This window comes from Lupinus angustifolius, chromosome LG14, assembly GCF_001865875.1.
Source record: "Lupinus angustifolius cultivar Tanjil chromosome LG14, LupAngTanjil_v1.0, whole genome shotgun sequence".
NCBI classification, from domain to species: domain Eukaryota; kingdom Viridiplantae; phylum Streptophyta; class Magnoliopsida; order Fabales; family Fabaceae; genus Lupinus; species Lupinus angustifolius.
Genome location: NC_032022.1, coordinates 8,338,347 through 8,353,304, shown reverse-complemented (window position 1 = coordinate 8,353,304; position 14,958 = coordinate 8,338,347). Strand labels below are relative to the sequence as shown.

Genomic DNA, 14,958 nt, shown 5'->3' with positions numbered 1-14,958 from the left:
TTCACGGGGTGTGAAGAGAAAGGGGAATAGATTCACTTGGAAAGGTGTTTTCCAAGGGTATAAGAATTAGGGAGTGTGTAAGGTACATAGAGATCTCGGGGTGAGATATTGTAATTACAACTCATAATTCTTAGTGGAAAAATCTCTTGTGCGGCAAGAGTACTGGATGTAACCTTCGGTGGACAGGAAGGTGAACCAGTATAAAACTCCTTGTGTACTCTCTTCTCCTTATCTCTTTCATTTTATTTCCTATTATTTTTCTGCATATTGTTCCGCTGCACTTTAACTTTGATTTTGCAGAAAAAGCGGCCATTATTTTAAGACAACTAATTCACCCCCCCCTCTTAATTGCACTCTGATACTTACAAATATGACCAACTCACGTCGGATCTCCAACAATAGTCTAGAAATAAAACAATTTAAAATAATTTTTGTTGATAACCCCCGAATACGGTTGCACAATTTCTCAAATTGTCATTGATACTCAGTCACCGAACCATGTTGTTTTAGTTTGAAAAGCTCGGCTGGATGATTAGTATAAGCGGACGGACCAAAATGAGCCTCTAAGTCCCGTGTGAACGCATCCCAGTCTGAAAGTTGAGAATTATGAAACATCCACTTAAACTAGTTGAGTGCCTCACCTTGCATATAAAAAGAAATCATGGGCATCTGCTAATCTGGCGGAACAAGGTACAATTGAAAAAATTGTCCGGCCTGAAAAATCCAATCCAGGGGTTCCGAGCCATCAAAAGGCATGAGTTGCAATTTGGGTGGTTGGGGTTGCGGTTGGTTAGTGTGAAACGTGGGTGGGTAAGGCTGGTGGGTTGAGTGAGGGTGGGGAAATGAGGTTTGATGTGGGGTTGGAGGTTGTGGAAACGGGGGTGGACGTGGGTGAGTCTGGGTAGTGGGAGAAAAGGGGATTTGGGTAGCAAAATTGTGAGTCAGGTGAGAATATGAAAGTGGAGTCGGGGATCCTAACGGTGGTTCAATGGAAAGTATATACACAAACTTGATTTCAGCCAGTTTTTCGGTGATATTGTGCAAGACATTAGTGATAGCAGCATGACGAACATCTTGTTGTTCCTGGTTTTCTTTTAATTTGTCCAACAATAACTGAGAATTGGTTTCCTCAACATCTTTTTGTGAGTTTTTGGGAGGCATTGTGAGTAGAAATGAAAATACCAAATGATAGGAAGATAAGAATACTACAAGAGATAATAGCTAATTTAGAAGAGATCTAGTGAATATGCATCATTTTTCATGCCTTTGCTCTTAGCTTAATACATAATATATAAGGGAAAGACTGTAAAAGCAGAACAAATCTCCACCATCCAAGTGGCTAGATCATACAAAAAGCAAAATTTGTTAAAACAGAAAGGAAAGCCTAATTATTATTTGTCTATAATAAAATCCTTTTACGAGTTAGGTGTAGTCTTTTGACGTTTGGGTCTCTAGGCATCACGACCCTAACATAACCCTTGTGAAAGGTTTGCTTCACATTACTCACAGGTCAAACTAGTTAATATATGCAATTATCTAATTCTATATGTTTCCCTTATGACTCACTCTACCTCCAGTATTTTTTAATCTAATCAAATTATTTTTCAATAAAAAAAATTATATAAAGTTAAGTTTATTGAAAAACAAAATACCATATATCTTTAAAAAACAAACATCACTTCTTTTAATGCAAAGAAAAGGTATGTTAAAAAAATACATTTCACAACACAATGACTATTTTAAAAGAAGTGGTAACTAAATAATATAAATAATGCAAAAATTGTACACTCAGCGCCTATTTAACTTTTAATACATGAGGGAGTAATATGAAAGTTGGAAACCTGTAGGAGACAAACAAATAATAACACTAATGCACCTTTTTAGGGATGCCACTATCCCTCAACCTTGGACACTTCCAAATAGAATTAATATCTATTGTTCTAAAATGTGTATCTACTGTTCATTTTTTTTCAACGAAGAAAATTAACCTTGAAGTAAATATATAATGTAACTTAATATTCTTTTTTAACTAATAAGAATGAGGTTATATACCAAGTGGTACACATTTATTAGACAACAACTTTCAAGTTAAAAAATAACAGACCTACTAAACAATTTTGCTACAATAATGATTTTGAGTGGTGGTAATGTGTTCTCATTTTACAGTGATTTATTGATTGTATATTAGTTAGTATTATATGTAATTGGTATACATAATTTTGGCATATATCTGAAAAAGAAAATTTTTTGCTTTTACTTTTTAAACACTTATTTATAGTTTCTCCTTTTTTCAACCTTAAAAAAATAAGATACCTAGACTATTATTTGGTTGACCAAACACATCAGCCTATTCTAAAGACAACCACGCTAACTAGAGAGAAGATGACAGTGAAATTACCAATGCAATTATCAGTTTATTACGTATGAAGATATTAATAGAATCAGCTTGTCTCAATTTCAATAGATGGCTTCAAATCAAGCTTAGTAAAATCAGGGACCATATCAGGGATATAACACAAAAATTGAGGTTTGTATGAGTGGAGTTAAGATGATTAGTAAGATTTTTACCCAGAATATTTTTTAGGATGAAGATCTCTTATTCGTATTGATGTCCCTAATGAGTCTCAGACTAGTCAAAATATACCATTTAATTGAAAAAATATTATAAAAACATAAATTAATATTTTATATTATTTAGTTGAGTCTATTTGATTGGGACATAGAAATATAATCTTTTTAGGACAGAGCATCTCTGTTCATTTTTTAAACCTAAACACAGTTAAAGATTCAAATGTTAACCAGTTCAATATCAACCGGATTAACTTTTGAACCAGATCTAGATTCTAAACCAGATTGGATATATAGTTTTGTTCTTATAAATTTTATGTATACCAATTTGATCCAAAAATTTAAATATTGTAACTAGTACTCAAATATTCTAATATAGGTCAAAATAGTTTACCGGTAATAAAAATGCTAAAAAATTAATTTCAATGATGTGTGACATATTTGGGGACAATTTATGGTTTTTTAATTTTTCAATAACCAAATTGACACACACAAAAATTGAGGGACCAAAATATATATATTTCTCATTTGGATAAAGTTTTATCACTATATTATATATGCAAATATTTTGTTACTTGTTTACTTGTATGGAACATATGATATGATGAAAAATTAGAGAATCATAGACATATGAAGTTATTATTTGCAAAAGAGTATTCTAAATAACTAAAAAACAATATGAAAAACATAATTAAAAATATGAAACTATATCAATATATAGGTTTGTTGTAACAAAATACACTATCTACTTTGTATTCAAAGATATACAATGACTTTATATAAAATTGAATAAATACATAAATGTCATTTATGATCATGGGACAAGAAGATTAAACCTATCCTTCCTAATTTTGAATATTGATTTTGTCTAATTTTTTTTAATATAAACCAAACTTATATTTGTCCTTTTGTCGATTTTAATTATTAATCGAATATAATTTTTTAATATAAATTTAGTGTCAGATGAAAATGAGCTGAATTCAATTATGATTCAGCAAATCAGGGAGCTGGTGGTAGGATCATTATATTTTACTTTATGTTTATATAAACCATAAGCCTGTAACAAGCACCAGAACCTTCCCCATATGAATGCAACAGCCAACAAACAAACAAAAAATAACAGTCAAGTAACACGACACAAACATTATGGGCTGATCTAAATCCCTGTCGCCTAGGTGGCAACATGAAGTGAGATATAAGTAATAAAATACAAATATATTAGTTTATAGAAGTATATTATTCCTACAATTATTTGACATGAAATTAACATGTTTACATCAGATAATGTCCATAGTTACGAGGACTATGCTGATTGTCCAACTGGTACAACAATATATTTCCCAACCAAATAAAAGCTAGCTAGCTGGGTTACTTTTCAGATGATGTCCGGTTACAAACAAGCAAACAAATCAAAATGGGAAACATAGATATGTTGTTTCATATCTTATTCTATATGTCATTTTAGATCAATAATAATAAAGCAAAATTTCCAAAAATAATAAAGGTATATAAATTTTAATTGACATAACATATTTTCATTAATCTAAACTAATATATATATATATACATATAGATAAAATGGAAGACAATAAATTACTGATCCAAGTGGAAACCAATGTGATGTCACAATGAACAAAGTTCGAAATCCCAACCAAACCAAACTAACTAAATAGCCGATCTAGACCAACACTTAACATCTTACCAGGAATCAAATCAAAATAGTGCAAAAGGGTAGTTTCGGAAACCCAAACTCTGCACAGGAAATTAAACTGTACCTCTCCCTCTCTTTCCACCTTTATTCTCTTATTTTCATCTTTATCTCTCTACCCAAACAGTTCCACAAACCTTGCTTCCACACTTTCCAAACTCAGAGTCACTATTTCCTCACATAACCAACCATGGATTCTGATGCATTCACCACTGCCTTATTCAAATGGGACCCACGCACTGTCCTTCCATCTGTTCCACCACTCACCACCCGCTCCCAACTTCTTGACTACACGGTGGCTCCGCCGAGGGAGATGGAGGAGCTGTTCCAATCATATGGAGTGCGGTGCTACACGGCGGCGAAGATAGCGGAGCTTGGTTTCACGGTGAGTACACTGGTGGATATGAAAGATGATGAACTTGATGATATGATGAATAGTCTCTGTCAGATTTTTCGATGGGATCTTCTTGTTGGTGAGCGTTATGGTATCAAAGCTGCTGTTAGGGCTGAACGACGTCGTATAGAGAGTGAAGACATGAAGAGGTGCAAGTTCCTTCTTTCCACTGACACCACCACCAACGCTATTGATGCTCTTTCTCAAGAAGGTGAATACATACTTATATTTACTGATTTATTATTATAGCTATGCATTTCTCTATTGTTTAACTGACGTATATTTGTACTGTGGTTTTATAAAGTATGATAAGTTAAGTTGTTAAGAAATGCTAGCATTATAATTAGTTTAAACAATTTTTTTTGTATTACTAAAGTATCCATATCTTAGGATAAGAAATTAAACTGTTAAGATGTGTGAGTATCCTTCCCAGCAAGTGTCACTTCAAAAAATCAAACGAGTATGATAAATGTTATTTTAGTTTAGTTTTTATTGGTTTATAGCACGATTTATTACACATAATGGTTATAAAAAATAACACTATTTTTATAATTTAAGTGTAATATTTATCTATTATCAATATAAAGATTTATATATAGTCCATGTTACATACTATTCATATGTATTGCTTTTGTTTAATACACTCAAGTGTTTAAAACTCGTACATTGGTCTTTTTTATATAATAAACATATGACTAATTTATGCCACTGTTATATTAAACTACTGTAATGTAACTGTTGCTACTTGTGCTAGTGCAAAGTCAGTTACGATTTGTTGGCTGAACGATCTGTTATTACACTATTAAAATGTGGATTTTGAATGTGACACTTCTTGTAGATACCGTGTTTTAACTTGAGTTTGTGTGTGTATGTGAGCTATCTCATATTTAAAATATATTATTCAGATAACCAAAAAAATAATATAGTATTCATGTATATACAAGTGCAATAAATACTGTCTTGGGATTGATTTTCGTTGAACAAATAATAAAAAAATTGTATTTATAATATATATGGTGAATATAATGTATATAATAAGTAACCATAACAAATAAGAGTAAATACACATTATTGTCTATTAAAAATTTTCGCGTGTATAAATTTGATTCATGAATTTTTTTAAAAATCCAAAGATAGTTCTAAATATATTAAATAAAAGTCAAATTATTCATTTTTAGCATTTTTTATGATTAATTTTTGGATACTCATTTTTGTTTGTATACAAATTTGATTCATAAAAATTGGAAAATCTAAAAATAGTTCAGAAATATATTAAATATAAATCAAATTAGTTATTTTTAGCCGTTTTTTATAATTAATTTTTGGATACTTAAATTTTTACCAAAGACTATTTTGTCATATTTGCGATATTGTGTATTACTTTGAATTTTACGGGTGCATGAACATGTATTATAGGTTTGTCGGAGGAGCCAGTGGTGGAACATGAGAAGGAGGCGGTGGGGAGCACGTGGGAGGTGGTTGCAATGGAGAAGAAGAAACAAAGGAGGAGGCGGAGGAAAAAAATGAATGATGATGAGAAAGCAGAAGAGGAGGAAGAAAATGAAGGGAATAATAATGGTGGTGAAAGGCAAAGAGAGCACCCTTTCATAGTGACTGAGCCTGGTGAAGTTGCACGTGGTAAAAAGAATGGCCTTGATTATCTCTTTCACCTTTATGAGCAATGCCGTGAGTTCTTGATCCTGGTTCAGGCCATTGCTAAGGACCGAGGTGAAAAATGCCCCACCAAGGTAGTCCATTCACTAAACCTTCAACCTCTCTTCTTTCAGTGTTCTATTTTATGTTATATTAATGTTGTCTAAGATCTTCTCATACATTTTTAATGATAATAAAGTAAAAATATAATACTACTAATAATAAATGTTTAATTTAATTGATATGATATCCTTTTACCCACTGGATTCTTGCTTGCCCTCATAAGAATTATAATGTTCTCCTTCTCCTCACGTGTATATATATGATGTTTTTCTTATAAGGCTGCAATATTATTGATGGAGATACAAGGGTATACCTCGAATGATTTGATTTACTTTACATCAAGCCACTCACACCAAGTGATATGACTATAAATGTTCTTCTATGTAGGGGTGGTAATTAAGATTGGAGTGTTAATCTCTCTGCTAAATCTTGGCAAGAGGGAGCCCTATACTAGCTGAGTGGGTATATGGAAATATGAGAATACAAGAGTATAAGTTAGAGTATAAGTATAAATTTCCAGGGACTCCTGTATTTATAGAGAGGTTGAAAGTGACATATTCCATAATAAGATTTTTTAATCATGACAAGCCTCCTGCCACGTCTATGTCTATGCTCTGATTGACACAATGATTTATCCGGTGTGGATCATTTTGTCACAGGTCAAGGCTATCGTAGCCATATATTAGGCATGTCCTCCCTGCATGGTAAGCGGTAGCCCACAATATTCACATGGCATGGTAGGTTCAACTATTCAGATGGCGCATTAGTCTTATGGTAGAGTTCTATAGTTTTAAAGGTATTCATTAGTCCAGGCATGATCAACAATCAGGTCAAATCTTATTTATCCGGTGATGGTTGTGGCCTTGTGAGTTAGTCACTATTTGACCAGTTTGGATACTAGGATGAAACAATAAACATATTTGATCTTAATTTCTAGGTCATAGACAAGGAAAAAACGGATCCTAAATTATCATAAACTTTATTTTAATAATAAAAAATATAAATTTACATTCAATATCTAAAATCACAAAAATGGCAACAATTAGTAGCACGATAAAATTACGGTAACATGAAATGAATTTGGAATCATATTTTTCATGAATCGATGACCATCTCATAGCATGCTTCTCCCTTTGGACTGAATTGAGATCTCCTTAACTACTGGATGCAAATGGAAATAGTGACACATGGAAAAATAAAATTTTAACATTAAAGATATTAAATTATTTTTTAATAAAATAATTTTAAAAACTACCAAACATCTCGTTTACTCATATTTTAGTATTGGACTATCTAGTATTGGTAATGGAGAGGACATGAATGAGTTGGGACTAAGTTGCTCCTTCCTTTTAATTTCTTTTAGAGTTGTTCCTTCCTATTTCTCGATATCTTTGATTGGAGTATGCCTATTGTCCTATAAAAATATGTCATTTCATCTGTTATTGTATGTGATTGACTGAAAAAATACATTTAAATTAAAATTTTAATAATTAAGTATTTATTTAATCGATCACAAACAATAATACATTCAGTGATACACCTTTTGGGAAATGAGTGCAGGTAACAAACCAAGTGTTTAGGTATGCGAAGAAAGCTGGAGCAAGCTACATTAACAAGCCGAAAATGCGACACTACGTGCACTGCTACGCATTGCACTGTCTTGACGAGGATGTTTCAAATGAGCTAAGGAGGGTTTTCAAGGAGAGAGGTGAAAATGTTGGAGCATGGAGACAAGCATGTTACAAACCCCTTGTAGCCATTGTAGCACGTCAAGGTTGGGACATTGATGCCATATTCAATGCTCATCCTCGTCTTTCCATTTGGTATGTCCCAACAAAGCTTCGTCAACTTTCTCATTCTGAGAGGAATAATGCCACAGCTTCAACCTCTGTTGGCAGTGGCCAGCTTCATTTCTAAGTATTGAGATCTTATTAGATGATCCTAGATCACTATACCGCCACTCTAAGGTTCCTAGGATTAATAACCTGATATGTAAAAAAGGGTTATAAAGTATGAGATAAAATGAAGGGGTGCTTATTTTTATCATGTAGATTGCTATTAATCATGAATGACATAGTAATCCTGAACCAAGTAATTAATAATCTCTCGTAAATATTTATATGTACTTTAGTAATAGATGTTTAATTAAATAATTTATATTTATGTTTAATATATGTAGAACCTTTTTGTCATTAGTCTTTAAAATGAAGGTAAGGTAGCAATTTAGAGGGTTTTGTGTTAATCAAACACCTTGATGAAGTGTCAGTATGTACCTTATAAATTTGTTGCTTTGTAATTTTTGTTGTGCTGATCATTTATCAGTTTGGTTCTTTTTTAATTATGTGATGATATCGTGCAAGTTAAGAACTAATTCTGGAAAATATTTATATTAAGGGTTTTGAAAGAATACAAAACAATGAGCATTGAAAATCCAAATTCTACATTTTTTATGTGAGATATAAAGTTTTTCTAAACAAATTTACTTATTTACTGTTTTCTGCAGCATCTTATTCTACCCTTCTCTTTCCCGTGTCTCAGCATCTCTCTCCCCCTCTCCCTCCTCCACAGTGGTCACCACCACAAAGAATGCTCGGATATCAATATTCAATACCTTCCTATCGTTAGAAATTGCTCAAACTATGGTCTCTATTATGTTACAGCTCTCTGCAATAGTTTTGAGGAAATATAAGCTCAATCATATAAGGTAGCAGAGAATATTAAAAAATGGTAATCGGAGACATTCGTGGAAGCACGGGGTGAGAATTATGGAAGTGAAAACCGTCCTCATTAAAATCTACTACTCAAAATAATTGAGTCCAGTAACATCAGAATTTGTAGGTTCGTTTGACAGATTGCGTCAGAAAGTTGTGTCCAATGCAAATGCATGTAGGTGGACATCATATAATTTCTAAAAGTTGATAATGGATATAGGCTTAATGAGTGAATATCCATCAAGTTAACCTATAGGGGATAATGAGAACCTTATAAGTTAACGCACAAGGAAAGTTATGGTTCCCAAGACACCAAATCACAAATAGTTTTCATCTCCCCATCAGAGAGAAAACGAAGGTCCCAAAAGGAATTAAAGATTTTGTTGAGGAAGACCATCATACCAAAACTCTTTCCCTCAAAAGGTATACTAAAAGGAGTAGACTAGAGAACATAAATTCGGGGATTCAGGTATGACTTTATATGCTTTATAATATGTGTGAGAATCATGATATTCAAGATCGTAGGATTGATATTTCACCAATCATAAGGAAATATCTAACAAGTGGTATCAGAGCTTTAGGTCCATTAAAGATGTTTTCTTCTCCAATTTTTTTAGGAACCCTACTTTTTTTTAAATTTGAGGATTCTTATGCTTCCGTTATTGGTTATGAAAATTGGATATTTAGAAATAATGAGGATAATTTTTATCTGTTTCCGCTTATTTGAATTATGAGTAATTCATATTATGAATCATGAGTAATTCATATTATGAATCCTTGCAACATGTGTTGAAGTATATATTCAGATATGTGCATGAACATTGCGTTAACTTTTATAAATCTATTATGCAATATGTTTATTACTTGTGCACTAATGCCTTACTATTGGACATTAACTTTTGTCACTTTACAATTTTGCAATTTGCTGAAATATATGTATAAGGTATATATGTGTTAAGATGTGTTTTTATTTTATACATATATAATTGATGACCTTGTATATATTAAGAATTAAAATATACATATAGACATATGTAATTGTTTCCAACTTGAGATTGTTGTGATGTCTGAAATTATTGATTAAAGTTAATATATATATATATATATATATATATATATAATAGTTATGGTTAATGCTTAAAATTATATATACTTTACTATATTAGTGTGAAAAAGTGTATATATAATGTTATATACATGTTTTAATATATGCATGATCATATTTAATTTAGAATTTTGATAATGATTTGCATCTATTTTTTTATGTATTTCAATCTGGATCTATTTTGCATTTGGTTAAGATTGCATCCATTTTTATGGGTTGATATATATGTAATATTTTTTTTGATTTGGAATTATACTGTGAGATTAGATTTGCTAATCATAAAAGATATCAAATCTGAAGGTTTTAATTCCAAGATTATATATTGTTTTATAATGGACCCATGTTGTTTATTTTTTTCTGGTAATTATTTTTGAATTGATTGATGCAATATGTTGCCAAAGTAACCTCTAGTGTGGAAATTGATTAAAATTACACAAATGAGTATGAGACTATTTATGCGAATTATGTTCGGCCTAAAGGAAAACACAATTTGGTCAAGTAATAACATACATGTGATGATAAATAAGTAACAATTATAAAGTTTTTTTTATGTGAATAATAATCGGTCTAAAGAAAGGTTATTGTTTGACAGAACTAATTGTTAATATTTGATCATTACATTGAGAGTACCACTTACAAATTAATTTCTCTGTCCAAAGACTAGAAATTGATGGTGTGCTAGGTATCTTGTGATATGTCTATTATGTGAACATGTCTTGTTTTATATATATTATTTGTTTGTTTAAATGGTTGCCATACTTATGGTTTGTTGCATTGGTTGGTGGCTAATTGCATTATTAAGTGATTGCTATTGTGGAAACATTGTTTCTATTTTGACAGCTTCTCTTGCCATGTTTAATTATGTTTAAAATAGTAATATATTTTTTTATGGAAAATTCAAAAGGACCATTATTGGAATTCAAAATGCAGTCATTGTGATGGGAATGATGCAATACTATCAATAGGCTATAATGAATATACCTATTTATATGTCGATATAAATAATATATGTTTTAGATAAAGGTTATGTTGAATCAAAGTCAACTAAATGGTTTTTCTTTTGGAAAATAAAATTTGTTTGACATTTTAAGTGAATCTATTAAATATGAAGTCGCAAAATTGACATATTTTTTGTGAATTGTTCATAATAAGTGACAAATGCTAGTGCGTATATGTATCCATGTGGGTATTAATCGGCCCAAAGGAATATTATTATTTGGCTGGATTATACACACACATGTGATGGTAAACATGTGATTATTATAAAGTTGCATATATGAATGACAAATCAGTCCAAAAAAGGGTTTATTATTTGACATGCATTATGATCAATGTTTGACCACAAATAAGAGTATCATTAGTGATTGATATGAAATATCAAGCCAATTGTATGTTTGGATTTTATGCGAATAGTGATTGACCCAAAGGAAGATTATTATTTGACCCAAATTACAAACATACTTGTAGCAATAAATATGTAGTAATCATATGGTCTTCCATGTGAATAGTAAGTCGGTCCAAAGAAAGGCTTATTGTTTGACATGACTGATTATCAATATTTGATTACTATATTGAGTGTATCACTTTCAAGTTAATATTTTTGTCCAAAGATTGAATATTAATGTTGTGCTAGGTAACTCGTGATGTACCCCATCATCATTTCAATTTAAGTATTAAAGTTGAATGTGAGTTTAATTGCAAGAATGATTGCAATTTTTTTGTTCTTTTACTAGTGTTACAAATATTTCTGCTCAAATTAAGAACATCTCATTGCTGAATGAGACAAACTTTAAGGTCTGGAAGGAAGCCGTAGAAATTATTCTCGGCTATACGGATTTAGATCTAGCACTTCAGGTGGAGAAATCCATTTCTACTATGGAAATCCTCCATGAGGTTAAAATTGAGAAATTGGAAGACTTTAACTGAATGTGTCTAATGATCATGAAACGCTCTATTCTAGGAGTGTTTCAAGGCTCTATTTTCGAGGATTAGAGTGCAAGAAAGTTCCTTGAAGAAATAGAACCATGCTTTGCCAAAAATGAAAAGGCGGAGACGAGTAGCCTTTTGGCTAAACTCATCTCTTTGAAGTATAAAGGCAAATGGAACATAAGGGAGTACATTATGGAGATGTCTAATCTCACATCGAAACTCAAGTAACTTAAGTTAGAGCTTCGTGTTGACTTGCTCGTGGACTTGGTTTTGATCTCGTTTCATGCACACTTTGGGCAATTGAAAGTGAGTTTTAACACTCATATGAACTATATGCAAAAGGAAGAGAGATTGCGGAGAGATAAGACTGGAAGTGTTCACTTAGCTATGACCTCCGAGAATAAGATAAGAAAGAACAATAAGGATATTGTGAAAGGGCTATTTGTGTTTTTCCTTAGAGAATGTGGAATTGTTCTGCAATATGTTATGCTAGGCAAACCTAGCATGAAGGGCGCCGTTGAGCAATTAAACCGAACTCTTAAGGATATGATGAGAAGTATGACTAGTCATTCTTCCTTGTCAGAGTCTCTTTGGGAGAAAGCTTTAAAGATCGCATTTTACATCCTTAATAACATGCCAAGTAAAGCAGTTAACAAAACCTCATATAAGCTTTGGACTAATAAAAGACTGAGCTTAAAACATTTGCACATTTGGGGTTTTCCAATTAAGGTGTGACCTTATAGGCCGTATGAAAGGAAACTGGACTCAAGAACTGTTAGTTGTTATTTTGTTGGCTATGTTGAACGCTCTCGGGGCTATAAATTTTATGATCCCACTTCAAGACTCTTTCTTGAGACGGGAAATTCAAGATTTCTTGAGGAAGTTGATTTTGGGAAGGAAGAGAACATAAGGAATGTGGTCTTTGAGGAAGAACATGTCACTGATAGTGAACAAGTTCTTGTGCCTATCACCATTCAAGGAATAAATTCGGTAATAGAAGATAATGTTCAGAATATTGTCCCTGACAATATTTCATAACAAGACAACAATGAGGTTCTCCCTCAAGTATCTATAGAACAAATTCAACAACCTCAAGAAATAGAAGTGTCATTAAGGAGATCCACTAGAGAGAGGAGAAGTGCAATTCTTGATGATTATATTGTATTTCTTCAAGAACATGAGGATGACATTGAGTTAAAAGAAGATGACCCATTGTCAAGCCATGAAAAGTTCTAACTCTCAAAAGTGGATCGGTGCTATGAAAGATGAGATGAAGTCTATGCTTGATAATGATGTTTGGGATCATGTCGAATTACCTGAAGGTGCGAAACCTATTGGTTGCAAATGAATATTTAAAACCAAGAAGGATACGAAGGGTAATATTGACAGATATAAAGCTCGTCTAGTAGCTAAAGGCTTCACTCAGAAAGAAGGCATTGATTATAAAGAAATCTTCTCTCCAGTATCTTCGAATGATTCTTTTAGAATAATATTGGCACTAGTGACTCATTTTGATTTAGAGCTACATTAGATGGATGTTAAGATTGCGTTTCTTAATGGTGACATTAAGGAAATGATCTATATGGTGCAACCAGAAAACTTTGTGTCAATTGGCTCAAAGTCTATGGTATGCAAATTAAAGAAATTCATCTATGGGCTTAAACAAGCTTCTCGTCAATGGAATCGCAAATTTCATCAAGTTATTACCTCGTATGGTTTTGAGGCAAATAAAGTTGAAGATTGTGTATACTATAAGTTCAGTGGGAGTAAATTTATCTTCCTGGTATTATATGTCGATGATATACTGCTTGCTAGCAGTGATATGAGACTATTGCATGAGACCAAGAGATTTCTAACGAAGAATTTCGAAATGAAAGATCTTGGGGAAGCTTCTTCTGTATTAGGTATTCAGATACTGAGAGATCGCTCTCAAGGTATTCTGAGGTTATCACAAGAAAACTATATAGATAAAGTCCTAGATAGATTTGGCATGAAAGATAGTAAACCAAGGGATACCCCTATAGCTAAGAGAGACAAGTTTAGTCTCGAATAGTGCCCCAACAATGACCTTGAAAGATATGAGATGCAAAAGATTCCTTATGCATCTGTAGTGTGAAGTCTAATGTATGCTCAAGTTTGCACATGTCCCGATATAACATTTGTTGTAGGAGTTTTGGGCAGATATTTGAGTAATTCTGGAATACATCATTGGAAGGCATTCAAACGTGTTATGAGTTACTTAAAGAGAACAAATGAGTACATGCTCACTTATCGGAGGTCTGAGAATTTAGAGATCATTGGGTACTCTGACTCTGATTTTGTTGGATGTCTAGACAACAAACACTCCACCTCTGGATATGTGCTTATATTGGATGGAGGTGTTATCTCTTGGAGGTCTAATAATCAGGCGCTCATAGCTCCTTCAACCATGGTTGCAAAGTTCATGGCTTGTTTTGAAATATCAGACCATGGCATATGGTTGCGGAATTTTGTCATTGGTTTATGTGTGGTCGATGGTAATGAAAGACCATTGAGGATTTATTGTGACAACAAGTCCGTAGTTCTTTACTCCACCAACAATAGGAGTTCTACAAAGTCAAAATTCATTGACATAAAGTTTCTCGTTGTTAAAGAAAATGTTCAAAATAGACAAATTTCCATGTAACTATTGTGTTGCAATTATAGACTTTGGATTGATCTTACTAAAGAATAAAGAAGGACCAGTTGGAAATAGACATGTTTGAGATCACATTGCATGAAATTTCCATGTCACTCATCCATATTTGATCTATGTCATTGAGTATATTAATATGGTGATCATCGTGGT

At 32.4% G+C, this 14,958-nt stretch overlaps 1 protein-coding gene and 1 long non-coding RNA gene across 2 annotated transcripts in view; both read left to right on the top strand.

Moving 5' to 3' along the window:
• Positions 1-795, top strand: part of LOC109326498 — a 22,269-nt gene extending 21,474 nt beyond the window's left edge. Inside the window, exon 3 of the long non-coding RNA XR_002105240.1 lies at positions 691-795. This is a non-coding gene — a long non-coding RNA (uncharacterized LOC109326498). The remainder of the gene's footprint in view (positions 1-690) is intronic.
• On the top strand, positions 4,326-8,641 carry LOC109326267 (protein UNIFOLIATA-like). Its single transcript, XM_019558971.1, has 4 exons — positions 4,326-4,881; positions 6,087-6,418; positions 7,947-8,303; positions 8,385-8,641. Exons 1-3 carry the CDS (start codon positions 4,467-4,469, stop codon positions 8,301-8,303), a joined length of 1,104 nt encoding a protein of 367 aa, XP_019414516.1. The 5' UTR covers positions 4,326-4,466; the 3' UTR covers positions 8,385-8,641.